Source organism: Gambusia affinis, linkage group LG20 (assembly GCF_019740435.1).
Source record: "Gambusia affinis linkage group LG20, SWU_Gaff_1.0, whole genome shotgun sequence".
Classification (NCBI taxonomy): Eukaryota; Metazoa; Chordata; class Actinopteri; order Cyprinodontiformes; family Poeciliidae; genus Gambusia; species Gambusia affinis.
This window is the reverse complement of record NC_057887.1, coordinates 3,819,210-3,845,729: the sequence shown is the minus strand read 5'-3', so window position 1 is coordinate 3,845,729 and position 26,520 is coordinate 3,819,210. Positions and strand designations below refer to the sequence as shown.

The 26,520-nt window shown below is 39.4% G+C and overlaps 2 protein-coding genes across 3 annotated transcripts in view; one reads left to right on the top strand and one right to left on the bottom strand.

Annotated features, from left to right (window-relative positions):
- frmpd2 (FERM and PDZ domain containing 2) overlaps positions 1-17,055 on the top strand; it is a 29,611-nt gene extending 12,556 nt beyond the window's left edge. The window contains 23 exon segments of the mRNA XM_044102997.1: positions 22-109; positions 1,457-1,613; positions 1,724-1,795; positions 1,880-2,054; positions 2,161-2,296; positions 2,593-2,731; positions 3,466-3,618; positions 3,709-3,894; positions 3,980-4,139; positions 4,300-4,477; positions 5,431-5,605; positions 5,608-5,773; positions 6,477-6,584; positions 6,860-6,976; positions 8,261-8,418; positions 9,300-9,425; positions 10,050-10,143; positions 10,245-10,330; positions 11,379-11,574; positions 14,282-14,496; positions 15,345-15,658; positions 16,542-16,642; positions 16,910-17,055. Of these exon segments, the coding sequence (XP_043958932.1) occupies positions 22-109; positions 1,457-1,613; positions 1,724-1,795; positions 1,880-2,054; positions 2,161-2,296; positions 2,593-2,731; positions 3,466-3,618; positions 3,709-3,894; positions 3,980-4,139; positions 4,300-4,477; positions 5,431-5,605; positions 5,608-5,773; positions 6,477-6,584; positions 6,860-6,976; positions 8,261-8,418; positions 9,300-9,425; positions 10,050-10,143; positions 10,245-10,330; positions 11,379-11,574; positions 14,282-14,496; positions 15,345-15,530 (3,071 nt within the window). The 3' untranslated portion in view covers positions 15,531-15,658; positions 16,542-16,642; positions 16,910-17,055.
- mapk8b (mitogen-activated protein kinase 8b) overlaps positions 1-26,520 on the bottom strand; it is a 76,186-nt gene that overhangs the window by 40,143 nt on the left and 9,523 nt on the right. The window lies entirely within an intron of this gene.

Here is a 26,520-nt window from a genome sequence, read left to right as displayed (position 1 = left end):
TTAATCTAATGTGTGTTTCAGGAGGTTCTTTCAGTAACTCGACATGGACCCTAAAAAAGAAGATCCACAGAACCTTTTCAGGAACATCTTATCCAGCTGATACTACAGGGTAAGAAGTTATTATACCTCTGAGTGATCATACACTCAGAGGTATAATCAGAGGAGCAAATCCTTGCAAATCTTGGTTCCTTTGCAGTCAACAGAACCTTGTTTTCATTTATTAATCTAAATAATATTGAGTTATGGTAATATATAGCTGGTTTTATTAGATACACCTGGTAGATTTTCCAACTACATGGCACTCAGGAGGCACTCAGGCATCCAGATATGGTAGAGATCAGCTTTGAACATTGTTGTTGGTAGCAAACAGATCAGTCATGATTATTAGAAATAGCTTATCTACTGGTGTCAGAGGTCAGATTTGAATGGAAAGGCTGGCTTGAGGAGAAGGACTACCGGTACATAAACTGAATAAATAAATAAATCTGTTAATCATTTTAATAATTCTAACTGGACCAGAACAAGAGGAGTTTGGTCTGATTTAACTTCAGGTTCAGGTAGTGAGGAAAAAAAGAATGTGTATGTCTTTTTATATGGTGTATGTAAACTACTGGTTTTAACTGCGAGTCAAGTCAAATCTTGAAGAAGATGGTAACAGTAAAAGTCCACACTGGGTGTGAGCCAACAAGGAACTGAAGAGATTGTCGTCTTTTCAGTTCCTTGAAGAGACAACAATCTTCAAGGAACTGAAGATTGTTGGCAATGATTTTGTCACATGAGACAAAATCATTGCCTGGTTTGATGAGTCGCAATTCTAGCCGAGACAAGCATGGATCCTTGTAGCACTGTTTCTGGTGTGTGGGATATTTTCTCGGTACACGTCGGGCCTCTTAATATCCACTGAATGTCATTGGATGTCACAGCCTACGTGAGCTCTGACCATATAAAACTGGTTTGACATCAACTGTGTTTCCACTGGCGATTTTTTAATGCACATTTTGAAGAATCGCGTTAGAAACAGTTGATGGAAATAGCAAAAAATTCTAAATAACTTCTCAGTCTTGCAAAAATAGTAAAAAAATTAAAGGGGGGTTATTCTTGCTGGAGGTGGCATGTACAACCTCAGGCAAATCTGCATTTGTCAGCTGTTAGCAACTGACGAATGCTTGCAGCTGACAAATGCTAGCATCATGTGGACTTTGGATCATAATGTGATCCAAAGTTTTTGAAGAATGTGTCCGACTCTGACACCTTGTACCTATGCCACAAAGACTTAAAGTAGCTTTGAATGCAAAAGGGGGTCCAAGGTGTACCAAATACAGTATTCAGTGAGTGTATACAACACAAACTCTCCAAGGTATTGCTAAATTCATGAATATATTTAGTTCCAAGCCATTATCTCGTAAGTGACAGATGTCTCCTATCCATCTGAGACTAGAAAATTCTCTTCCCCCAGGATTCCCTCGGGAGGTCGACTCAGAGAAAGTTATCCCAGGTGGCAGCATCTGACCCGTACCCCCAGCAGCCCATACATGGATGGCAGTCGAACTACCAGTGCAAGATCCCTGCCGCAGTTCGAGTCCGCAATGAGTTTCAATGATAAGAAAATGAAAGTGAGGCAGCGTTTCATGCTCTATGGTATCAAAAATAAACTGAACTCTCATTTAAATGGCATCTATTATGTCCTGTTAGAGATTCCTCTCCCTTCCTTTCTGGGTTGTAGGACATGGGTCCTGAGTTTCTCAGAGTTTTAGAGGAACCCCTTGTCGTTTTGGAACTGCCTGGATCCATCCTGGTAAGTTCATGCTCTCCAAAACTGCTTTCAAGCATCTTTGCTTTTTCTGGATGTCAGGTTTAGTCCTCTTCCCCGTTTCCACAGACAAAGAAAGGGAAATCTCCAGCCACCCATAGAGAGCTCAGTGTGGTGATGCCAAATGGTCAAAGCATCCTGGTCAAGTGTGAAGTGAAAACCAGAGGAGGGGATGTGTTTGACATGATTGTGGCTCATTCAAACCTCATGGAACACTTCTATTTTGGCCTTGCATATATAGATGGTAAAATAATTGAAGCGATTGGTTTGCCGTGACTACTTGTTGAATGGGTCTTTCTATGTCAAGCCCTTCCCAAGTGACTTTGATCTTGTCTCTCTTCTGTGGTCAGATAATGAGTTTTTCTTCGTTGATAATGACACCAAGATTTCCAAAGTGGCTCCAGATAGCTGGAAGAAAGTGCCTACAACAACTTTTGTCCTTTTCTTCAGGATCAAATTCTTTGTGAACAACATTTCTCTTCTTTTGTAAGTTATTCTTTTTTTATTATTCTTTTTTTTATTGGTGAGGGTGGACACTTGATGGCAAGTGCTCCAGCTTACTGGTTTACTAAAACAGTTTCCTTTGAGAAGTCTTAATAGATTCACTAGTAGAAGAAACTTTCTCTTGTGATCAGGAAATACTTCAAAGATTCTAATTATGCGTGCTAGACCTAGAGCTCCAGTTGATTTGTTGCTGGAACAGATCCGGAGTTACCAATAGCGAAAGTAAGAGTATCCCAAACTGATCTGAGTAACTTAATGTCCCTGGTTTCCTCTCTTAGGCACAAACAGACCCGTCACCAGTACTACCTCCAGCTTAGGAGGGACCTTTTAGAAGACAGACTGTCCTGCCATGAGGAGACTGCTCTGTATCTGGGAGGTCTGGCCTTGCAGACAGAGTATGGAGACTGCATGCCTGAGGTTGTACATTTAGAAGAATGAGAATACAGTGGACCGCCCAGTAACTGTAGAGATTAGGCAACTGGGCTTCCCACGAATAGCTAATATCTGTGAATGAGACCCCTTCTAAAAATTGTTATAAGTCTATTTTATTGGTTCAAACATCAGATATACCTTAATTTGCATTAACAGACACAGTGGAAGCCGTTTTAGCACTACCGTAGAAGCTGAAGTCTACAGTTATCCTTATTTTTGCCATATAGGGTTAGCGCCAATATTCTCAAGCCTCCTTCTCTGCGTCAACTATACACCTATACTCACCATAGCTTTAGATTCTAAAGATCTATTCTTTTTGTTTATGGCATAAGCTTGGTGAAGACGGTTAAATGTTTGCAGTTGGTTTTTGTAGTTTAGTTGTTTCCTTATCTCATGCTTCACTTGAAGAACTCTGTAGGAAAGGCACAACCCCCACTTTGAAAACCCCTGATCTAAAGCATTTAAATAAGACAAAATAGTAAAAACAGAAGACATTTGTAAGGTGGCAATTATATTTTGATGTCTATTGTCCAAGTGAGTGACATTCCCATCAGTGGCAGTTTATGATATGGTCAACATGGGCAACTACCCTTCTCTATTAAAAGAAGTAGCATTTTCACCAGATAAATATGCATTGTGTAGCATAGTGTAGTATTCATTGTGTAGTATACACAATGAAATGTAATATGTTGTGAAAGCCTGTACTCTGTTCTGTTTAGGTGTACGGTAGAAACTACTACCGACCTGACCAGTACGTCTCCAAGAGTGTGATGGAGAAACGTGCCTTGCCTTACATTCAGGCAGAGCTGCTGAGACTTCATGCCAATAGCGCCCAAATGCTCACAGATGAATCAGAACTTGAATTCCTGAAGGTAGTAGCAAAGTACTTAGAAACAATAAAACTCACAATGCTCCGTCGACCGCTTCTAAAAGTGATGGCTGTTCTGTTCTCAACCCTGCAGGTTTGTCAGCAGTTGCCTGAATACGGCGTCTTGTTCCACCGTGTGATACGGGAGAAAAGGCCTTCAGACGGAGAAGTTGTTCTCGGAGTTTGTGCCAAAGGTGTTATTGTCTACGAGGTTAAAGATGGCTGCCGGTCCACTGCTCAGAATTTCTTCTGGAGGGAGACGGCTACCATCTCCTCTAGCGTGAGAGAGCCCTCCACAGTGCCATGTGACATTCTAACATATTTCTGTTTCTGGTCTAAAACGTGCATCTTTTATGAATCTGCAGAAGCGAAAATTTATAATAGAGTCCCGGGGCAGCCGGAAGAAATACATCTTCATCACGGAGAGGTCCAGGATAGCCACGTACTTGTGTAACCTCTGTTCTGCCCAGCACAAGTTTAACAATGAGATGAGCTCCCGGCAGCTAAGCCACAGCCTGGTCTCAGGTAAGGTTTGGCGGTGTAGACGTCCGCTGCCAGACTTTCTTTGTAGTTTCATTGCACGTATTTAGCAGAAGGGACTACATTCCATCGCAGCTCTGCGCTTCAGCCACTACTCTTGCAAGCTGTAGAGGATGGCAAGCATAACCTCTGCATCTTTGTCCAGAGGACAACATTGTGCAGTACGCAGCTGTGTGCCGCACTCAGAGCAGCCAGCTCAAGTCCATTTCGTGTTCCGAGACGCCCCAGGACGACAGCGGCCTGACCACGCCGCAGGAAGAGTCTCTGACCAAGCTGTGTGACGACGTCGCGGCCAGAATCGAGGCCCGTGTGAAAAATCACAGGTATATTTTTTACCTTTTGTACTAATCAGGGTTTCCCCCAGTGTATTATAAGTCTGGCGGGTTTTACTTTACATGCATCACCTCCAGGCTAAGCGTTGTTTGTTTATTTATTATTTATTTAATACATCACTAACAGTGATAGCAAAGACAGGTTACAGACTCTCTTTGGTGAAATGGCTGGAAGCATAATGGCAACATAGTAAACTCAGTACTATGTTTATTCACTAGAACTCCGTAACAACTCCCTGTGTTTACCTGTTACATGCTAATAACTTCTGCAATGGAAATAAATTACAGATAAAAAAAATCAATGAGTTTTGGACACTTTAATTAGGATGAAACAGCTGAAGTGTAAAATATATATATTTATTTTAAGTGTATTCTTTTGTATTTTTCTATTTTAAGACTTATAGTTGATGTTTAGGTATTGTTAATCATGTCTTCCAATAACACAGTTATCTAGTGATATTTTCTAATTTCCTGTCAATCAATTAATCAAATTTTATTTGTATAGCACATTTCAGCAGCAAGGCATTTCAAAGTGATTTACATCAAATCAAACACAAAAACACAATGCAACATAGAATCAACAATCAAAACAACATTAAGTCAGGTTCCGTCAAAAATGTTGTAATTGATTATGTTTCAAATACAACTCTAAACAAGTGGGTTTTAAAAAAAATTCATTCAAAAATACATTGAGTCTGCATACATCCTTTTCTTTCACTTTACTGTTAACCATTAATTTGTTTTACCTCATAAAATGCTAATGAAAGTTAAGCTAAAACCTGAGAAGATGTGTAAAACCTCTAATGCATAAATGCTTTTCCCCAGGAAACCATAAAATGTACTTGCTTTGTTTCCTCTTGAAAACATTACTTCCCCTATGCACAAAGTCTAAACTATTTTATGTCAATTCATTTCTCATCTTTCTCCTTCGTGTGTTCCTTCAGCAGCACCTGCTCCAGCAGCCAGCGCAGCAGCACAGGTTTACTCTCTCCACCCGGTTCCCAGAGGAGCGGGTCGGAGGCCCATTCCGGATCCCCGGCAGCCCGAGGCACAGCGTCTTCACTCTTACAGCCCAGCTTCATGTGCTTGTGTGCTTCTGCTCTAGTCAGCCAGTAGTTTCCCCTTCAAGAGAATTTTGTGTCTCCTCACTCATTCAGAGCGATTTTTCCTTTTGGCTAATGGTTGGTCGTATCACTCGTCCAACAGAAACACCGCCTAAACTGGGGACTCCTTCGGAAAGGGAAGTCATCTGTGTTTCACTGAAGAAAGACCCAAAACTAGGCTTGGGTAAGGATATCACTCTGCACTGGATATAACCCAGAATTTTATAACTCCCAGTTATTGCTAAATGTTTTCCTAGGGTTAGAATGTGATACTATGTGTCGGCGTGTTGACAAATATTAGCAAAACGCTGTGTCCCTTTTTCATTCTCTATATTACAAATACATTTAAAATTTAGTGTGTAATGTTGACAACTTGCCAAGTTAAACCAGTGGTAGTTATTGTTGGCGAGCAGCTTTTTGCCCTCCAGCAGGAAGCTGGGGGGCGGGGTCTTGTGATGTCACCCTGCAACATGTCATCAGAAGCAGTCCTAATCCCACCCACTGCGTTTGATGGGTAAAGTTGATGGTTTAAATTCATTCATGGAGTGCTCCAGCACAGGAATAACTTACTATACATGTAATACTAATATGTAGTTTTTAAAATGAAGTCAATACATTTAATTGAGACTCATATGATTAATTCTATATTTATTTTCAGTCTAAAAAAAAAATTATGACACATTAATAGTTATAACATAAGGTATTTATCTAGAGTAATTCAGCACTTTTCACTCCATAATAAACAGCCTGCTGTCAAAATCAAAATTTTCTGGGATTTCATTTTTGGTAATCTTAAATAACAATTTGACATAAGGCACTGAGCACAAAAAAACGTTAAGCGTCTCATTTTATTCAGTTAATTTAAACTGTAACTTGTACTTATACAGGTATAGTTATAGTCGGAGAGGACACAATAGGCCGCTATGACTTGGGCATTTTTATCGCCTCCATTGTGCCTGGAGGACCTGCAGACAAGGACGGACGCATCAGACCCGGTACATGCCTATAATACTAAAACATATTCATTCTACATTAAATAATACTTAAAAATGTATCTAGATTTTTTTTCATGTAGGGATGAATTTATTTATTTTTTTTATCAGTTAGTTTAAACATTCCTCTAATGTTTAAATCTTACTTGTTAAATTCTTCCACACCTTTGATGAATGACTGTGGGCAGGATGTATCAAGTCATGTGCTCAGAAGGACAGAGATTGTGTTCCGCATGCTCTGGTGGGGTCACCTTTTAATGTTTGACCTTTGCCTTCAGGGGGTCGCCTGATATCCCTGAACCACGTCAGCCTGGAGGGCGTCACTTTTAGCGAGGCAGCAGAGGTCATGGAGGACAGCCCTGAGGAAGTGCAGCTCATTGTCTCTCAGCCTAAAGGTGCTTCACGTGCTCTATATCAATAGTAGAGCACGAGTAGTCATCTGGTGTTCTCTGTCTCAGTATTGTTTGAGTAATTACTCCACAAATGCACATTTTTTAACACGATGTAAAATAGTTACTAGAATAATAGAAATATTTGTTTAATTTCTATCCTTTACTGTTTGGTTTTGCCCTTTCATCTTTAGTCATTTTAATTGTGGGAGTTTTTGTTAGCATTAAGGCTACACCCTATAACTGACAATGTATAATTTGTTGTGGACTTGCTATTTCTGGAGACAAAATAAAATAAAAATATCTTGGAAAAAAATTTACGTTTATCTAACCTATCTGGATGAAAAATCTATTCAAAAAAGTTTCTTCAGCACTAATTTAGTAGCAGATTAGGTGTCAACATGTTGAACAGGTGCCTTGCTAGCTTGTTTGTTAGCTTAAACACAGGCAGTTAAAAATGCTTTTCTATGTACTTCAAAAAACCTACATGTTAAATTGAGTCACAAATTCGAAGATATTGTAGAAAAAAAAATACAGCTATTTAATTGAAATTACTTCAATAGCCTACAATTTCTGTAGATTAACTGGCAGAATAAATACTAGGTAGCATCTTTAACAGACAACTTGCTAGCTTGATTTATTGTCAAGTTATCATGCTTACAGTCACAGTCATGTCCAGAAATTTCTTTGAAATTTGAAATCACACATTAGAAATATGAAAAAAAATTTGCATTCTTTGCAAAGAATAGAGGAAGGTTAAAGCAATTCTGTCTGAAAATATCCCTTTCCACAAAAACATTTCATGGATTCAGATAAGTAACTCTGCTTTGGTAAATGTTGATTGTCTGCTAGCCAGAAACGACCACTGACCTAACTAATCTAGTTAGCATCTGGGCTAGCTTAGCTCACAAACATGACAGGAGTAGCTGGAACAAAATCCTACTGTAGTTTAATTTGAAGGCAGAAAAATAAATCTAGAACCCCATACCACTTTCTACCTGGCTTACTAAACCTTGGGTTGTTTGTACATAACATGTATTGCTTGCATTTCATCGCTTATTTGATGCTAAATCAAGTCTGGTTTAAGTTAAAGCATTAAAAACAAATAAATAAACAAAACGTCTCGGTACTGAAAAACAGAGAATGAAGTTTTGTTGATTTTTTTTTCTCCACAGTCCCACTTAAATCAAGTCTGGTTTAAGTTAAAGCATTAAAAACAAATAAATAAACAAAACGTCTCGGTACTGAAAAACAGAGAATGAAGTTTTGTTGATTTTTTTTTCTCCACAGTCCCACTAAGTCCCCTCAACGTTCGCTCTCCTGTAATGAGAAAATTTGGGTCCCAGACTACGCTGATGACAGACGGACGTTCAGGAGACGATAGCCTCAGTTCACAGGATAGAGCCATCATGATGACACCATTTAGTGGACATATTTTATTTATTTTCATTAATTCCTTAATTCAGTTCACCAAGTGAAACTTATAATATAAATTAATTACAAAGACGGATGTTTTCAAGCTTTGTTCCTGTTATGATTTTCCACGTAGAGATAATGAAAACAATTTAAAGTTGGAACATTACGTCAGACCACTAAAAATCATTTTTAATTTACATATTTGGGATTAATATGTTTAATACCTGTATAAATGTTATTTTTAAAACAAACCTCCGCTCAACACATTTTCTATTCTATTGAAAATGACTGAATGTAAATTAGAGTGGGGAAAAAAAAAAAAAGGAAAACATGATGGAACACCAAACCTGAGCATCAGCACATAACACAATGGCTACTTAAACCATAAAATACAAAAGTACAATATGATATAAAGTGAAGATTTATAAAATTATGACAAGCCTAATCTACCTGTTTTTCTTTTACAAAAGCATTTGCTCCAGTTCTGACCAGCATTGTCGCTACAATTAGAATGGGTATCAGCAGCTCTACTTCTCCATATAACTGGCACCATGCATTACTTAAGCCTTTGTGAAAAGCACAGTGTCAGTGGATGGAAGCAGCTGAAAATCTCACTCTACATGAATGACACATTGTTCATCGTGCTTCATCTGGTAGATAGCAAATGGTTTTTTTGAGGACACTGACAACACTCAAACTCAAGCTACACTTAGTTCTTCCTTTTCATGATGTCAGTGGTATTCATATTCAGTCAACTCCTTAAGGTGTGTTTTTTGTGTGTATTTTTGAAAACCTGTCTTTTCTTCTTGTTGCTTCTGTGTTCTCTTCAAACCTATTGGCTTAAATCTTGACCTTTTCTCCTGCCGGGATATTCTTATTGTCTTCTACATGGACTATTACACAATGTAATGACAAGGTCCTTGTGTTTTATTTGCCTCAGGACGGCTGCCCTATACCTCCATCTCTGAACTGTGTGGAGCCAGAGGAGATCTCTGTGGAGCTCAGGAAGATCTCTGGAAACCTGGGCATCAGCATCTCGGTGAGTTTTCCGGCTTTACTTTCAAAAACCTGTCATTCTGACGAATGTGCTTCCAATGCTGGCAGTGAACGGTCAACTGTAGCACCTGATCTGAAGCAGTGGGCCACAGAGACTCTTCCACTTAAGCTGATTAACATCTGAGGTCTGACAGGATTAGATGGGGATGCCAAGAGTTGGCTCATCCACACTGATAACCTCAGCAAAACTGAGCCAGAGCATGACACAGAACTTTACACCACCAAAATAAAGCATGTCAGATTACAAGGACATTATTATATCTTAGTTATAAGAAATATCAAACTAAATATTACAAATTTAGAAAGCTTCTGTATAAACCCTAACGACTGTGGTTGAGTGAATCTAAAGTACAAATGTAACCAAGCAGGAAAAATAAACATGTATGACAAAACACAAGTGCTAACTGATTAGCATGAAAATAATGACTTTCGGTTGGTCGTCAAATACAAGAATATTTTTAGTTAAAGTTTATGTGGTATATATTAATAAAATTGTGTGAACCACTTTAAGTAAATATAGTTGCTCTTATAAGGTGCTAAATAAATAAATAAAATAACTCGGGATATCATGAATGTAAATAAGGAAATCCTCTTCTTAACTCATTAGGGTGCAGCAAACACTAACATTCAAAACAGGGGAATCTACATCAAGAGCCTCGTTCCCGGAGGGGCAGCAGAGAGAGACGGACGTTTACACACAGGTACCACACTTCTGTTTCAAACGTATCAATGTGTAAAGTCTGATCAGTCTGACTGTTTTTCTGTCTTTATTTTTCACCTTTGTTTTTTTCTTTATTTACAGGCGATAGAATTTTGGAGGTTGATGGGATTAACTTTCATGGCTTCACCTACCAGCAGGCCGTGGAGTGTCTGGGTAAAACCGGGGAGGTAAAGGACCGCATGAGAGCAAAGACCTTGCATATGCAGATGACAATTGGAAGTTTTGGTGTTTCAAAAGCTAATTTTGGAAATGTTTGCAGAACACATTTCAGTTGGGACAAGTCCCAGTAAAATTAAACCTAGTGTTTCTGATACCATCTCCAATGTAATAATCATGATCTGGTCAAGGTTTTTGAACTTAACTGATATGTATATTGGATGGGAATAGCATGGGTTTGCACTGCACTCCAAAAATCTGCAATTCTTCTGCTGGGCCCACCAATACATCCATTGTCTCCCACTTATCCAAAATCTGGTAATGAGGATAATGGGTATGGGAGATTTTTGGCTCAGTTTTTTTTTTTTATCACAAAGAGCTAAGCAACGCCTGCATTACAGCAAATGGAGCTTCATGGTGGAAGCTCCTTCCCCTGCTTCCACCATGAACCCATTGCTCTCCACTTGAGGCAATCGCTGACCCAAACCCAGAGAGAAGAGTTCATGTTTTGGTAGTTAAGCACCATGGCCTCAGACGTGAAGGAACCGATTCTGAACATTGGCCAAGACAGACCTGAGTGCAAACTGCTGTAGTAGTACCTACTGAATGGAGGTCATGGCCTGAGCAAGCCAAGAGCACCATTAAATCCACTAAAAGAAATGACGAGACCTTGAGGTCTCCAAACTAGTCATCATCCTCAGGACTGCACCTTGAGATACTGATCATGTATTTCAGGGACTTGAAGCCCCTCCTGGTGGAGTCCAACAGGCCTCAGGAACCGGCTTAAGATTGTGTTGAGAATACAGACACAGCTCTTTGTTCATAGTGGAACTGGACAGCTGACAAGATTGTTGCTGGGACACCGTATTCCCTACAAAATGCTTGAAGGTCATGACTGTCTTTTCTAAGGCAGTTTTTATAAAAGTGGCCAAATATGCTTAGAATGCTAGGCCTCATTTAGCAAAAACAGACATGGATTTGGTTGCAGAAATCTTCATGTGACATGTTCAAATGTGTCTCGTGAGGTGCTATTAACTGCTCTGCTCTTCTATCATCTAGGTGGTCTACTTTGTTGTGAGACGGGAGTCAGTCAACCTGCCTAAGGTTTCTGTTATTGCTGACACAGACAGCATGGTGTCCAATCAGAGAGTTCGTCAAACCACCAGCCATCTGAGACTCAGCAGCTCGTCATCCTTCAGCTCTCCCACAAGCACAAGGTCTGACCGTTCCAGAGACTACAGCTTCGTCACTGAGGGTAGGACATTTCAACGCAGGTTAGGACCAGTGGACTGAAATGCACAGCACTAAAAAAGTTGGAAGTCATTACAAATGTACCATAACGTGCAGTACACTGATTGTAAAATGTAACGGAACCACAGTTAGCAGCAATAACCTCAAATACTTGTTCTCTGACACTGTTAAGGAGGAATTTTGGACCTCTCTTCTTTCCGTTGTTTCAGATGACTAAGACCTTCATGTTCACAAATTCTTGTTAATCAAGAATGATTATGCCAAGAGATAGTTCCAGTTAAATAAGTACAGGTGTGACATGTTATATATTGTCCTCCACATCAAAATGGAGGAGAGTAACCAGCAGAGGAGGAAATCTGAGGCTCTGTGTTCATAACTGTCTAAGGTGGTTGAAAGGTTCTGGCTGCCTGTGAATGTTTACACTGCTGATTGACCCTGACCTCATCCAGACTTCCCTTAATCTGTGACCACAACACCTATAGGCACCTTCCTACACTGACTTCTATCAAAGTACATAGGTGGATTTGACGTTCCATTACAGGCCGAGAAACTGAGTGACGTCCAATTTGTGATGCCAGGAAAGCTCCAAATTTAAATGAACTAAAATTAAGGAGCTAAAATGATTTCAACTATCAGGAAAATACGTTTTCAGGATGGCTGAAGTGGTGCTGGGCTAAAGATTCACCCAAAACAGGCGTTCCTCATCTTAACATGTTTATCAATCAGTAACTTTTCTAGCTTGAAGTTTAGTCAAGTAATTAAAAAAAAATAATGCCTCCATTGTTGTGGTTTCATGTGAAAAACCAATACTGCGGAAGCACTTGAAGTCTCTTGATAAACAAAACTCTACGAATGCACAGTGAAAATCTTTTCGCTGTTAAAACCTCGTCTAGATTTTGCTTCATCAAAATCTAGATGATAGGAAAGGTCAACAGAGGACAGCTTATTTCTGAATATTAATAACTGAGATTAGGAATAACAACTTTTTGAGGATTTTGGAGCAAGAGAAACATATTTTTCAAACCTAAAAATGGATTTTCTGAAGAATGAATAGACTGAGCAGCACTGGTTACTAAACAGCCTACAGCAGCACAAAAAGTACAACTGAAAACACGGAAACTGGAAAAAAAATGCAATGAAGACATTACATATGCCTCATAGTGGTCCATAAAACAGTATTGATGTTATGGTAATTAGAGCCTAGGGCTGGACGATATGCTGGAAAACGTATCACAACACAAGTGTTTCATATCAGTCGATATCTCTAGTTAATGAGTTTTTATTTTGTTTTAAATATCTGAAATACTGCCAACTGATATGTAACCTTTCCTGCTTTATCCAGTTTCCTCTCAAGCTGTTTCACTCATTTTCTCCGTCCACTCCATGCTGTTGTTTTTTTATTTTAAGCAGTTATGAGGTATGGTGATGGAACCTAAACCACGTCACGCAATAGGCTGTTGCTAAGTAACCAACGAGAGAGTGATTTAGTTGATACCCCCAACCTAGCTTAGATGGCCATGTAAGGTTGAGCTGCTAAAGCCTTTCTTCTGCCTACATCTCCCAGAATGCTGTGCATTCCTGGTTTGGAGTTCAACATTATATTGGAGATACTACAGTATCTATTGATATTTATTATGCCTGCGTTGTTATTGTGTTATTGCCCAGCCCTAGAATCCAATTCTAATTCCACAAATGCTAATTTATTTAATATCATAGCAGGTCCTACATTTATTTATTGGAAAGTGTGACTGTTTTTTGAATTTTTTCATACAGCAACATTTGTTTACTAGTCGGTCAACGAGACGTCCGTCATACATCTGTAAAATCCCGAAACAGCCCACAGATGGGTCTAATTTCAGCTGTATCCAGAAAGTGTGAAATGTATTTCACTCTCAATGTTGAATTATTATATTGCCTTATATATTTTCTGCTGAGGACACCGAGCGATAAAATTATGACTCACTCTATCAAACTGTAAATGATACAGAAAATGCAACGATAGCAAAGTGTCTGTTAGTGTGGACAGAGCCTGAGGATATATGTTGCTGCAACAAAGAAGACGATATAATATTCCATTTGCAGTGGCAGGAGAAAAGATATGGAACTGTTATGTCTTACTTAGCATTTAAATGAATCCCATCCATCAAGGAATTTATCATCTCAGCCTTTCCTGGGATAATATCAGTTGCATTAGAAATGCACCGGAGCTCTCGCAGCATCGCACATCAAAAGTTTAGTTTGTCATTCAAAACAGTTGAATTCAAAGCTCTTCTGTAAAATGGCCGACTACAAGTTTCTCAAGTCAAACGCAGCATACGTAGCCACTCCCAAGTAGGCGGGGCTTGATGCGCCAACGCCTCACTAAGACTCCAACATCTCCTCTGATTGGCTGACGGATGAGTGCATGTTTACATCCATCGCCGCCATGTTTTTAATTTACTTGTTATGCAAACAAGCTTACTCATGTGTGACTTCGATTAGATTTCTTCTTCAATGTTAATACCGCAACTACGACACTGTGTTTTCCGACATTAGCAGAATATCAATAAAATAAAATAAATTAAAATTAAAATTGTGCACATTTGTAATGGAGTGGCAGCTACTGTTTGGGTTTCATTTGTCCTTTATCTCCCCACATCTGTTTCTTCTGTCCAACCTTTGACCTTATCACTATTGCTTCACTGCCCTGCCTCCTCCTCCTAAACCCCAAGAAAATGTTAAGGAGGTGACTCTGACCAAAGACGTCAACGGTCTGGGATTTAGCTTCCTGATGTGTGAGCTGGACCCACCCACCAAGGACTTCAGCAGCCTGGTCCGGATAAAGCAGCTGTTCCCTGGCCAGCCCGCCGAGCAAAGCGGCAGAATTCTGGAGGGAGACGTCCTGCTGGCTATCAACGGCCAGTCGCTAAAGGAGCTGTCCTATCTAGTATGTGTAAAATTGAGTTTTTAAATTGTTTGTTTCTATTGTCATGACTGTAAATGGTTGTTAACGAGATACTTTCAGGTATTTATCTGAAGCGATGGCTCTGTCGGTGTCTTCACTTGGTGCTAATCCGGGTTAGCTGGACCTGAACACTGAAGTGAACATCTAGTTTGAAGCAGGCCAGAGTCATCAAGTTTGTCCTGTTTTAAAACAACTCCAGTCTCAAAGCTCTCATCGCGATTTACACAAATGAACTTTCATCAACAATTAATTTGTCGTCACATTAATATGTCGTGGAAATTTTTAAAAATGGCAACTATTTAAAGAGGAAATTAAGATTGGAGGTGATGTGCCACCAGTGATCTTCTAATGAACCAATGAAACAGGAACTTTCATAATCTTTGGGGTTTTTTTTGAGATTCGTTGCTCTTTGTTTTTCATATTTGACTAATTAGTTTTAAGATTTCTCATGTTTTGTGGGTTAGAAATTAGTTTTTGTATTCTTTCTTTCCCTGCAACCTTGTGTGTAGGGTTAATTATGTCAATGTCCTTTTAGTTTTACCACCACATTAATACACATAAATTATAAAACTCGATTACTTTAAATGGTTTAAGTGAATGTTTTTTTATATATATTCTTACACTAGCTTACCTTTCTATTACATAATGAGCCGGAATGACCAACTCATTCAGGTTTATGCTAAATGAAGACAGCAAGAGAGTTATCTGCAGCAGAAAATACAGTTGTTTCTTAAAACTGTTCAATTGTACTTAACTTCAAAAGTTCTGAAATGAATGGGCCTCAGTGAACCCTGATATCTGTGTAAACCACTGTTCATCTCTTGGTGCAGAAAGTGCTAAAGCTGTTCAAGAATTCCCCAGCTGAAGTGAGGCTAACTCTCTGTCGGCCGTCGCCAGGTACAAACATCGAACATCATCTTGAAAAAGATCCACCCGTCAACTTCCCTAACTCCTCTTGTTTCTGCAGGGATTCTCCCTTCCATGGACCATTTCGCCGGCACCTGATCCACCTTTAGAGCTTCACATCAGCACTGACGTTTTGAAGCAACATCATGCTTTCAGATGAAGCAGGAGGTGGTGATGGATGCTGAAGGCTTAAGGTTGTTCTGACCTGTTAGCAGATTGCTGCTGGCACTGTGAAAAGGTCAGCATTGTTTCTGATAAACAGCTACATTCAGGAAATGCACAGAGTACTCACCTAGATACCAGAATCATTCACAATCCAACCAGAAAGATACTCAAATCTTGTGGGGGGAGTTTCCGCTCAGTGAATGCACCATACCTAAACACAACCAAGCCAGGTTTATCTGTATGCCACCATTCATAGAAAAGGAAATCCAAAGTGCTTTACTCCAAATCAAAGGAATGACAAACATGTGGAAGTTGTTTCTGCAGCAAAGAGATTCATTGTTTCCTCTTGTCGGTATTGTCAAGGTATTAGGAGAAATCCAAGGAAGCACAGGAACACAAGAAGCTGTTCAAAAGAAAACTACTTTCTGACACATGTTGAGACATGCTTGTGGGAGGTCAAATACTGCAATGTTTCTCTGTTTTAGCATTTTCACCTTTCCCCTTCTGTCGGTCATGGAAGAAGCCAGATTAAATCTCTTGTGTTGACACGAAGATCTAAATTCCCTATGGAATATACAAGCACTGCTTTTTACAGTCAAAGCCCAGGAAGACCCAATAATGAGTTTAAAAAAATTGACACTACATCAGTAAAACCGCTGTACTACATAAATCATTCTCCTACACAACATACAGTATGGCTTGGTCTTTGGTCCTAATATTAGTAATTTATGGCAGAAAGGCTAGAAACATTTACAACAATATTTTGATATTTAAATAGTTAAAGAAGAATCAGAATCAGCTCAGTATCAGAAGGTCCAATCTTACCAAATCTGTGGTATAATCTGTGCATATTTCAGCAAGTAAATTTTAAAAATGTGGTTTAACTTGCCCTCTTTCTCTATTCCTTTCTAAGAGTAACGTATGTGTTGGTTCCTTCCTCTGTTTTCTTTGCACAGTGAGGATAGCAGAGGACGGGAAACTTGGAGAGTTTTCTGCCAGGTGCCGATACAATCTAGAACCTCACAGTGTGTCTGAGGATAGAGGAACCTGATTCCAGGTATGTAGTAGGTTTTCGATTAATGTGATGTGGTCAACAGCACCTTAGAATCCATTAGTTATAGCTTCTGCCTTTCTACAGAACTGCTAATATAGAACAATGTAGGGAGATGTGCCTCATAATGAGCAAATCTGGAAAGAAAGAGAAACATTTTTGAAAAAGAAAAAAGGCAAATGCTCCAAGCTTGTGAAATCCACTAGATGGCAGCATTTACCAAAACGTGACTGATTTCAAACAATGACTTTCATTGATGGATGTCTCCTTCAGGAAACATCATGACTGAAAGAAGAAGTAGTCCAACACAGAAGTTTCCACCAAGAGAAGAAAACTGAAGTGACAAGAACAAAACATTGTTTAAAACATTGCCTTAGTGGGCTTACATTATGTAACCAAACAAAAATAAAAGCTACTGAACCGAGTCTGAATAGAGTATGGATGATCCAATCTGAAGCACTCAGTCAGTATGTGAACAAACATAGCAGCAAACATACATACACACACACACACACACACACACACACCCACACACACACACACACACACACACACACACACACACACGCAGACACACATCTCCCTGGGTGAGAAACCAGCAATGGCCCCTTGTAAATAAGGGCTCCTGTATATTCTGTGAAATTCAACTGTGCATCTGGATCCCATCAGAGCTTGTGTTCTTTTGCAAATGATCCCAAATGGTTCTAATTATGCTAGCAGAGTCGGCACGGGGCTGTTTGAGCGTGTGTGTCCCTGTATGCGTGCGTGCATGCGTGTGTGTGTTTGTGAGTTCCCGAAGCCATCTCCAGGAAGGAAGATGCACTTCGAAGCACTGAGCTCTTTGTTTTGGAGACAAATCACAACGGTGAACAGTGTGTCCGGATCTCTGCAGGTCACCAATAGCCAACTGGCCATTGATGTAGTTTGAAATTTATTTATTTCAAAGTGTTACAATCCTGAACCAAAAACTCATTCATTAGGTAATAACAGAATACTGTCTGCTGTCTGTAAGGTGCTGCCTTACACGATGTGGGTTCATCGACAAAATGACAAAAGTGTATTTCAACATTAGCCTTACAGCTAAAAGTAGCTAATTTTGTATTGTATATATTCAATATAATAGCTTAGCTTGCCATACTGAATGGAGTGAGTTTATTTAAGTCAACACTGTAGTGATAGCTAAATTTAGAAAGTTGAGTTATGTGTAAGTGATGTTAGCAAAGCTAGCTAACGTTAGCAGTCAGCCCCATGACCAAAATTCTTTACCTGGCCGTCACACAGAGATACAGTCAATATTAGCTACACATAGTAAGCTAGCTAACTGTGTATAGCATATACTGTATGCTTATTGGCACTGGTTTTTGTTTCCTGTCAGCTGTTTGCCACTCAGCTTAGTGAACAATAGATAATGTCACGTAATGTTAGTGTTGGCACTGGTCTTGGTCTTGACTTGGTCTCAGCCCCTAAAAGATTTGGTCTTGTGTGGATACACTCTAGAGTTGGTCTTGACTTGACCTCAGGTTGGGTGGGCTCGACTGCAACACAGGATATCAGAGAAAACGAGTATCCCGTTCCTGAACTGTTACACACTATATCTGCTAACCATCTTAGCTCCTGCTGCGAGATCACATGTCGAAGACCTCCAAACTATCAACACCATGAGGAGTGGACATGCTAATGGTTCGGCGGACCTCAAAGACCTCTACCTATAATGGAAGACATTGTTCAGGATCACATTTTCCACTGCCGCCCTTTCCAGGGATTGGAGAGGGTTGTATGAATAGGGTAGATTTCCTCCCACTTTGAAGTTCCCTCTCATCCTGCTATTTCCCCAATTAAACTGATTGTGCTAGAGTTGTTTTTTTTTTTAAAAAGCTTCAAATCCATCACCCAGCAGCGGTATGCATTGACTTAAAACAAAGCTTGGAAAAAGTCCTAGAGCTCTATAAAACTGGAAGTTTTTTTTTCTTCAATTAATTCCAAGTAAAAACAACCAAAATTGGTCAATATTTATGGAGCGAAACTGTGATAATTGCTCATTTTACGGCAACTATTGAACATTGAGCAGCTTTTTTGGAGTTGCTAAAAGAAAAAGCCAAAGATTAGGTTTAGACTGGAAAGTGAAGGGAATAAAAGTTCAATGTGTCAAGTAGATGAATAGAAGGCGAAGGACTGAGTACCCACACTTAGAGGGAAAATGACAGAATCAAAGTAAATTAGAGTTACTCAGTTCACAGCTCAGTGTGGGAGGTTGCCTGGGGGGGTGGTGCGGACCCCGGCTGGCGCACAGGGGAGAAATTCAACAGCTCTGTCAACGGAAATCCTCATCATACATCTACAACGCTTCAGGAAAGCAAAACAATCTGACGGGGTTGCGGTTGTCACCGTCCGCGAGGCAGAAAGAATCGTGAAAGGTTTATTCATTTTAACGACAGGAATCCAATACATCATGTGGCGAAACTGAGAGGAAAAGACACACGGTGTTCAAATATTATTCTACGCTGCCTGGAGAAAGACGAGCTTCCTGATTTCTAGATGCTCTGTGCCTTTTGCTTTGTTAGATAGAGGCACGTTGCGACCACAAACCTTAATGGGTTTTATTTGGCGGCAATGTAACGGAACAACCCTAAGTAGAGTGTGATTGAGCGGAACGAAGAGGATGCCTGCTTTTTAAAATGCTTTTACAAGTCGCAAACTGAAAAGCGTGTTGTGCAGGAACGGCTAGAAGGTTTTTTGAACTGAACGACATTCGACATGCTGCTGGAGACACACCCAACTTGGCTAGAACTGAATCAGACATTAACTGGCTAAAGTAAGACTTGACCATGGGGAAGAAGTCAAATATCAAATTGCTGCCAATAAAACTTATTTAAAGCTGCAGTATGTAACTTTTATTTAAAAAAAACTGTTTTTTTTTTTTACAATATTTGCTTTCTGTTTGCTGCAGCTAGCATAGCTTGTCGTGAATGCTAAGGCTAGTTAGCATGGCCACTGAAGACAGCAAATAAACAGTTTTCCTGTAACAGCAGTTTGTTTCTCTGCCATTAGCAATATTTTAGGACTGTATACATGAGAATGATTGACAGCACTAAGTCCCTCCTCCTGGCTTGGATTGGTTGTTTTTGACTGGAAGCAGAGCATTTCTTCAAATGATTTTTCTGCATAGAGTTTGTCTGTTCTAACACTGTGCATTTTCTTTTTTTTTTTCCTCCCACAGTCCAAAAACATGACTGCAGCTTTAACCTGTTCTAGGTTGTGGTCTGAGTTCTGTGTCCAAACTGTACTTATTTTATTACAGATAACTTTTAGTTTTTTGACATTTTTCACTGTTACTGAAGGAGTTTTGTCTGTGGAATAGCAGTTCAAATGGCACACCAGACCCCATTAGGGAAGAAGGGTGTTCAGAGAATGGATGGATGGATGGATGCCTAAATTGATTCTTGTTAGTAAATATGTGAATGAGAGCAGATGTTTTGGAAGTTTTGCCACCATAAAATACAGTTTGAGAATAAAACGGATTCCAGACCATTATCCATCTGATTAACGCCACGACCTGCCATCTATTAAACCTTATTTCAGATATAATTACGACACATGAGCAACAACTAGATCCAGTTAGAGCTATTAACAGATTAGAGTATTTGGATGGTGAACTATGAACATGAATCAATTCATAACCTGATAGAAGCGAGGTAAGAACTGGTTCCTATTAAGGTTAGACTCACATCACAGGTTGAGTGTTTCACTCATTCTTCTTTTCCAAACAGCTCAGGCTCAGTCATAAATGGAAAGCAGCCGTGAACATCAATCTTCCCATCGTGCCATAGATTCTCAATTAGACTTCGATCTGAACTTTGACTGGGCTGACCTAACGTACACTGATGCTTTAATCTAAACCAGTGGTTCTGCTCCGTCCAGGCCGCCGGGTCACGCAATCCTTCACTGATCGAAACACATTGATCAGTGAAGGACTGTGTATTATTATTATTATTGTTATTATTATTATTTTACAAGACTTTCTCAGATTTTTTTTTTCAGTTTTAGGAGTAGGAACTAGGACTAATAATTGAATAATGAATTTCATCATGATTAATCTACTAATTTAGTCATCGATTAATCGTTAACTGGAGAATAGAATCTGCAAAAATGCCATTTGGAGAAAAAACCCCCAACACATTCAGAGCAGTAATTAAGCCAAAACTGTACAAAATAGATATACATTTTGCAATAAGAATAAAAAGAAAAACAACCTCTGACTGTAAATGTGTTTGAGTCAAAACTCTTCACGTGGCATAGTTTTAGCTTCAGTTTCACACGGTCCACATTCACAAAAAGAACGCTACGTTATTGTGTTATTTTCTTATTTTAAAAAGGAGTTGAATTCTTTATTTATTTGAATCTTCTAAAGTATTTCAAATATTGTACAAATAAGGCTCAAGAGGTGACATGAAAAATCAGCAGAATGTGATAATTTTCCCCCCAATTAATCGTCAGCGTAAGATTAACAGTTGCGGCCTTAGCAGGAATGATGCAATTTTCTCTTAAAACAAACTTTTTTTTTTAATCCTCTCGGACAAAACAAGCAAAACTAATTTTTCTCCCAGATCGTTGTGCCTTGCCCAGTCCGATGAGCTGCTCTGGGACGGACCCGCGTGACCGCTCAGTATTACTGGTTCCGTCTGATGCCATAAACCAGACGTCTCAGCTCTCACTCAACACCTTTGCTCAGAAGAAAACCAGCTGTGCAGAAGATCAAACAGGCGAAAGGAAAGAGGCTGCAGCTGAGGTAAGTTCAGGGCCTGACGTTGTGTACGGTCTAGAGTCAGGATCCGTAACAGCCGTGAGCAGAGAAGAGTGATTGGGCTTTAATATTCCCTAAATCCCACTGCAGTGACAGTAACACCAGAAGGATGAGGTATTGTGTGACAAATTAACCTGGTTTTCCAGATGCCTTAATGAGGCTTCCATAAGGGGAGACGGGGGTCTGTTATTGCCAAAACCCACGACTTTCCTTCACAGGCATCGACCACTGTTGTCGATAAAAGGAAGTGGAAATTAGCACAAAATAGGCTTAGATTTCATATAAATAAACACTACCATTTTAATTCGCTGCTACAGCTGTCGTTTAATTCAGTCGCTCCAGAACATCTGGAAAAAAAAAAAAATCCAGACATCTACTCAGGCGAGGTTTATTTGCTCAGTTTCTTGTCTCAATAATGCAATAAATCATGCAAAATATAAATATATTTCATCCAATGAATAAGTTCAAAAGTACCAGATAGTGTCTGGAAGCAACATTAACCAACAACTATTGGAAAGCCTTATAATGAAAAGGGAAATCATTTTTAAAAAAACGCATCATATTCTGTTCTATTCTATATGAATATACTGTTTTATTGTTGCTTAAGTAAAAGTTGAATATATAGATTATGAAGGTAAATAGCTACAAGAGTAGAGCGAACCCCCGCCAAGTCACCATTCAGTATTTGTAGGTTTTTCTGTGAATAGTGACACCAAATTATTTAACTAAAACTTGGATATTTGATGATTTAAAAAAAAATAAAAAAATAGAGCATATCGTCACTTTCCTAAAATAATGCAGCAAGTTATTTTTGCCAAAAGTCATTTTTGCAGAGAAGGAAATTAAGTAAGTAAATAGCTATATAAACCCTTTCTATTGAAAAACAATGATTTAGGTGACATATCAAAAATATTAGCTGCAGTTTGCGAAGCAGCCAATCCAGGAATACCATTGAGTTTCTTTTGTGCTGATTGGCTGTAGCCCTAAGAGTAGATATAATAAAGATCTTGGTTGTTAACTTCTGTCGTAGTACATAATGCATATTAAGATATATTTTGTGTTTGAACCATTAAAATAGACAATCATAAGTGTTTTTAGAGAGTGTCTCAAGTATTCTCGTGTATCAGGTATGTGCTTCCTAAACCTCCTTTTGGAGTAGTGGTGGCTTCTTCTTCTTTGACATTCTTTGATGGAAACCTGAGCGCAGAACTTTAAGGCATCTACAAATTCTACCCCATCTGGTTCAGATGAATGGGGATTCTCAGTATTCTACCTGACACCCTTGCACATTTCTTTTGATATACGTGTAACATAAGGAAGCAGTGTGTTTGAGGTGTTGCTTCCAATCAATTTAGATGTGAATTAATGTGGCTTTCAAAATTCATGGCATCATCATCCGTGCTTTACAAAACAGTTTAAAGGCAAACCCTTTTGATTTTGATAGCCTGTCAATTGCCTTCCTTTTCAGTTCCGCTTGATTCTCATCTCCCTTCATTGCTCTGTGTGGGATTTCTCCCATTGAGCTGGATTTCCTCTGGTATGACGTTCATTTTCAGCTTGGTTTTGGAATTGTAGTCTGACTGTAGTTTTAGCAGTGGCACCACAGGAAGCATCTGCCATGCTCCCAAATATTGAATCAACACTAATATCCATCTTGTTTGGATATCTTGTCCTCTTTGCAGTGGAGGATGGTTGTTTACATTGCAGGCCATTTTCGGTAAGCTTTGCATCTTCAAATATCACAGGCAAAGGTTGGGTACAATTTAAAAATTCAATAGTGTCCATGCCTCCAGAAAGCAATTGTTTCTCCATAGCCAAGGTTTCCAGATCCTCTGGACGATGCAAAACGTAGAACAAGGGGCTGGCTTCTACCAGGCTGATTTTGATAGACGTTGAGGAATAATAGGTCCGTTTTAAGAGTGGTTTAAATTGAAAGCGTGAGAAAGAGAGACTGATTTCTGTTGTTTTACAGGAGAACGTGGTATACTTTATGAGCTGCGATAACCCCACATAAGGGACAAACTCATTCAGGAAAGTTCACTAAGCTCTAAACGATACGATGCTTCTGTGGGTAATTAAGCATCATGTAGAAACCAGAGCTTCAGATTTCTATCTGTGTGAAAATGATAACAAATAGGAGCTCTCAAGTGAAGCGTAGGTTTAGTAAATGAAGTGTTTGATGGTGCATGTGGGCATTACATCCTATATGGAAGGGCTAAAGAGAGCTAGAAGTTAGCGAAGTCAACATTTGCGCTCTCAGGTGTGTGGTATGAACATTAGCAGAACGAACAAACACGTCTAAATCCAAGTAGTGCAGCTCCCTTGGGTAGTGTAAAGCCCACCCAGCTGCAGTTGGAGTCTGGATCATCCAGACTCATCTCCTTCTGTATTTTAAGGTCCCCAATCACCTTGGAGGCCAGGATAAACAAGCTGACCCCAGACCCTCCACCACGCCCGACACAGTTAACGTCAGCCTCCGTGAAACGCAGCGAGACCGCATCTGTCCCGATAAAGTTTTACAAGCCCCACGGTCAATCAGCCTACCCTCCCTCCCCACAGCCAGAAACCTCCCATGGGTTGTTTAAGACTCACAGCTTTGAGTTTTACTGGTAGGAAAAAGGCTTGTTGGATGAGCAGATATATAAAGAGTTATTAAACCAAGATCAGTTGTATTTTGAATTCTAAAATTCATAACGCAGCAGACGATTCAGCAAACTCTCAAACTCTTTCACATGCAGATACAATAACCTAACTAATAGAGAGTATAGGTATGTACTAAAGTTAGCATCACCTTTTGCCAGTGGTGGGCACAGATAACCAAAAAGTTTGACAAATTTGCTAATAAGCAAGAATCTTAACTCTGCTAACTTTTAACCACTAAGCACATAAAAAAATTAGAAGCTAATGTTAAACGGTGGCAAAAACTTGAAATTGCTGCTGCACAAGTTACTCAGCAGGTTATTGCTAGGTAACCAATGAGTGAGCGAGTTAGTTGATGCCACCAACCTTACTAACTGGCTATTACTTAGAGGTACGCTAATCTAAATCTGGAACCTCAGGGGAATATCGTCTATTCTCAGATGGATGAACAATATTTGTTCCAGTTTTGTTTTTTTATTTTTTATGGTTTCAATTTTAACAGCACTGTCCTTATTTTTTTGTTGTACAGTGACAAATATAACCTATATGTCCTTGGTATTGGCATATTAATTCAATTTTCTTAAGTTTGATTAATTTTTGAGTTATTAGTAAAACCGTTTGAAGCCTGCAAACCAAGACGCTGTGGTTTCATCAACAAACTGAACCCCAACTGTTGTTCAACCAGAGTCAGTCAAGCGTTCAGAGCTAATGTGCATAAATCTGAAAGTCCAATTGACTCTTTAAATGCATGGGTGTCCACATTCATTGGAGTTTTGGTGTTATTCAAACTGGACTGGGACGCAATAATTTACACCCACAAACTGTGGAAATATAATATAACGTTCAGCCTCTATTAGAATCATTGTCAAGTGTTCAAGAGCATAGCGTGTTATAAGATGTTGGTGGTTTCTGTGCTGGAGCTGGAGAAGCAACTCTGAAGTGGAATGTAAGCGCTGCCCTTTGCTTTTACTCTGACATGAACTTAATGGTAGTGAATGAAAAGAATTCAACAAACCCCAAATCCCTCCTTCCTTCAGTTTTCTCCAATTTATTTCCCTTTTGGACACCCGTACCCTTTCTTTCTTCCTCTTCACCCTTTACGCTTCGCATTTCTAGCTCTGCTTCTCTTTTCCTACTTGATGTTTCCCAGCGGGCGAGCAGACTACGCCAGAGCAATAAATTGCAGCCTTGTATCTGTCCGTCACATCTCATAAAAGTCCGATTCCTCCCACTTTAAAAGCCCAGCTCCTCTGCCTATCTAATATGTCGCCAGATTATTTCTGGAATTATATATATTTTCCACCAGCCAGAATCTGCTCTAGATGAGAAGATGTATAGCATGTAGAGGTTGAGCTGCATATCCACATCTGCTCCACAGCTTTAGTAGCACAGACATTTAGTAAAGTTAATAAAGCTAAAGATCTCCATGGCTATGCTAGGCTGTATAAGCACCACAACTTAAACACATCATATCTACAACACACATGGACCACTGCTATGGAATATATGCAAGTGAAAATGTTGTAGCAATAACTTTTGACTAAAAAGCTAGTCATGGAATCCCACAGGGCTCTGTGCTTAGGCCACTTCCAATTCAGGTACGAATTGTATTTTAAAAAGAGAATAAAGCTTTACAAAAAAAAAGCAAAAACGTAACTTTCATGTCACTTGAAAGACATCAGACAATAATGTCATTTACAGAAACAGTTTTTGGAATTAGAAATATTATAAAACACTATTGAATAATATAACTACTACAGCTGTCTGATTCCGAAATGGCAACTAGTTAAGACAATAAAAAAAAGAAAAAAGAAAAATCATGGCGTCGTCAACAGCTGGATGTGAAAGCTCTATACTCAACGCAACAAAATCCAATATCCTGCTTTCAAATTTTTCTTTCCAATTAACCATGTTTGAAATTGTAAAGAAATTCCACTGAGTTTTGACAGGGCTCACTTTCTTTCAAAAACAAACACTTTTGCTAAACAGAACCATCTGTGGTGGAAACGTGTCTTCTCCAGGTAACACACAGGTCACCGTACATGATCAGTTAAATTTTACAAACTGATTAGGACAAAGCGGCCACAAAGTCTGCGACGGAATATATGCAAGTGCGAGTCTTCAAACGAGTAATGTGCGGTTTAAGACGTCACCGTTAAACTGAAGACAAACGTGTTTTCATTTCTATTTGGTCCAGGCAAGTCTAAAAATATAGGTTGAATGTGATGCTGAGGATCATTTTTAAATGCAGATAAAATGAGTAGAGCCTCTGGTTCCGTGGCTCTGTCGGCCAAAGCACAGCTCAGCCAATAAAGTGATCTGTACGTCAGCAGCAGTCGTAAAATGCAACCTCCCTCATTTAGAGCACAAATCAAGGTTACAGCAGTGGTGTGAGGCACTCAGCATCTGTCACATTTGCGATCAAACACAGAGATGGTTGGGG